The sequence below is a fragment of the Entamoeba dispar genome, genomic scaffold (assembly GCF_000209125.1).
Source record: "Entamoeba dispar SAW760 scf_1105229457835 genomic scaffold, whole genome shotgun sequence".
NCBI lineage: Eukaryota > Evosea > Mastigamoebida > Endamoebidae > Entamoeba > Entamoeba dispar.
The window spans coordinates 1-1,764 of NW_001852891.1; the positions used below are offsets into that span (position 1 = coordinate 1).

The 1,764-nt window shown below is 28.6% G+C and overlaps 2 protein-coding genes across 2 annotated transcripts, besides 2 other annotated features; both read right to left on the minus strand.

Moving 5' to 3' along the window:
- Positions 1-454: 454 nt before the first annotated feature.
- Positions 455-940, minus strand: EDI_033260 (cysteine synthase A, putative; the record flags this gene model as incomplete). Its single annotated transcript, XM_001733874.1, has 1 exon — positions 455-940. One exon carries the CDS (start codon positions 938-940, stop codon positions 455-457), a length of 486 nt encoding a protein of 161 aa, XP_001733926.1.
- Positions 941-1,186: 246 nt separating this feature from the next.
- Positions 1,187-1,221: a sequence feature (AT_rich).
- Positions 1,222-1,241: 20 nt separating this feature from the next.
- Positions 1,242-1,342: a sequence feature (AT_rich).
- Positions 1,343-1,346: 4 nt separating this feature from the next.
- On the minus strand, positions 1,347-1,658 carry EDI_033270 (uncharacterized protein; the record flags this gene model as incomplete). Its single annotated transcript, XM_001733875.1, has 1 exon — positions 1,347-1,658. One exon carries the CDS (start codon positions 1,656-1,658, stop codon positions 1,347-1,349), a length of 312 nt encoding a protein of 103 aa, XP_001733927.1.
- Positions 1,659-1,764: the final 106 nt, after the last annotated feature.

Here is a 1,764-nt window from a genome sequence, read left to right on the forward strand (position 1 = left end):
ATATCGTTCTCCACATGATGGTACAATAATAACTATTGTTTTTCCTTCATTTTCTGATTTTCCCGCTTCTTTTAATCCTGCTAAAATTGCTGCACCACTTGACATTCCACACATAATTCCTTCATATTTAACTACTATTCTTGCCATTTTCCATGCTTCTTGTGTTTTAATTGGTATTATTTCATCAACAAATTCTTTCTTATAAATATCTGGAATAAAACCTGCTCCAATTCCTTGAATTCCATGTGGTCCTTTTGGTTTACCTTCTAATACTGCTGATTCTTCTGGTTCAACTGCTATTATTTTAATTCTTTTTTTCTTTTCTTTTAATTTCTCAGCAATCCCAATAACAGTTCCTGATGTTCCAACAGCAGAAACAACGATATCAACTTCTCCATTTGTATCTTCCCAAATCTCATTAGCAGTATAATAATGTGATGTAGTATTATCAGGATTACCAAAATTGGTTTGCAACAAAATATTTTCCAGGATTTTCTTTTAACTTTTTGTTAACTTCTTCAATAGCTCGTGCCATTCCTTTCTTTCCTTCAGTTAGAATTAATTCTGCTCCAAATGCTTTCATAATCATTTGTCGTTCAAGTGACATTGTTGATGGCATTACAATATTAACTCGATATCCAAAAACAACTCCAGCCTGACAAAGTGCAATTCCTGTATTTCCAGAAGTAGCTTCAATAATTTCCATTCCTGGTTTTAATCTTCCATTTTTAATAGCTTGATAAACAATATTGAATCCAACACGATCTTTAACTGATGACATTGGATTAAAATACTCTAATTTAACTAAGATTCTTGTTCCTTTCTTAATTGTTGGATGTTCTGTTACTCTATGAAGTTCAACTAATGGTGTACCTCCAATAGTTTCAAGAATGTTATGATAAATTCTTTTTCTTGGAGAATTAATACATATTTGTTCCATTATTTTTATTAATGTATTTGTTAATTCATTATGTCAACCTTTAAATAATCTCAACTTTGTTATTTTTATAATTCAATGAGAATAAACAAAAAAATATCAAAGGAGGTCTTTATAAGTCAATCTATTTTGTTAATATGACTTTATTCTAATAGATGTAACAATAACACTTTTACTAATAGAAAATAAATTGAATATATATTACAATTTGAAAATCTATAACTTTATGATATGATAAGACTTTCTTTCATTTATTAATTAAAAATATCAAAAGTAATTTTTTACTTTCAAAACTTTATCTGTGAATAATATTTTTATTTAAAAAAAAATAAATTTTATTCCTTCTTATAATATCTTTATGATAAAATTAAATTTACCTTATTTTATAAAGAAGTAATTAATTATCTATTCAAGCAATTGGATAATATGCAGCTTTAAGAATCTTTTCCATATCCTTAACCATTGGTACTCTTGGATTAGCTGGTGAACATTGATCTTCAAATGCAAGAAGTGCCATTTCTGGTACTTTACTCATCCATGCTGATTCTTCAATATTTGCTTGTTTGAATCCTGTAATAGTTTCAGTAGCTTTCATTAATTCTTCACATGCTTTAGCAAATGCTTCAACTCCTTCTGCTGGTGTATTACATTTAAGTCCAATCATTTGTGCAAGTTCCATATATCTTTGATCAGCTTTATAGAAATTATATTTTGGCCACATTGCAAGTTTTCTTGGTTTTTGTCCATTATATCTAATGACATGTGGTAATAATACTGCTACACATCTACCATGTGGAAGATGGAATGCTGCTCCTACTTTATGTGCC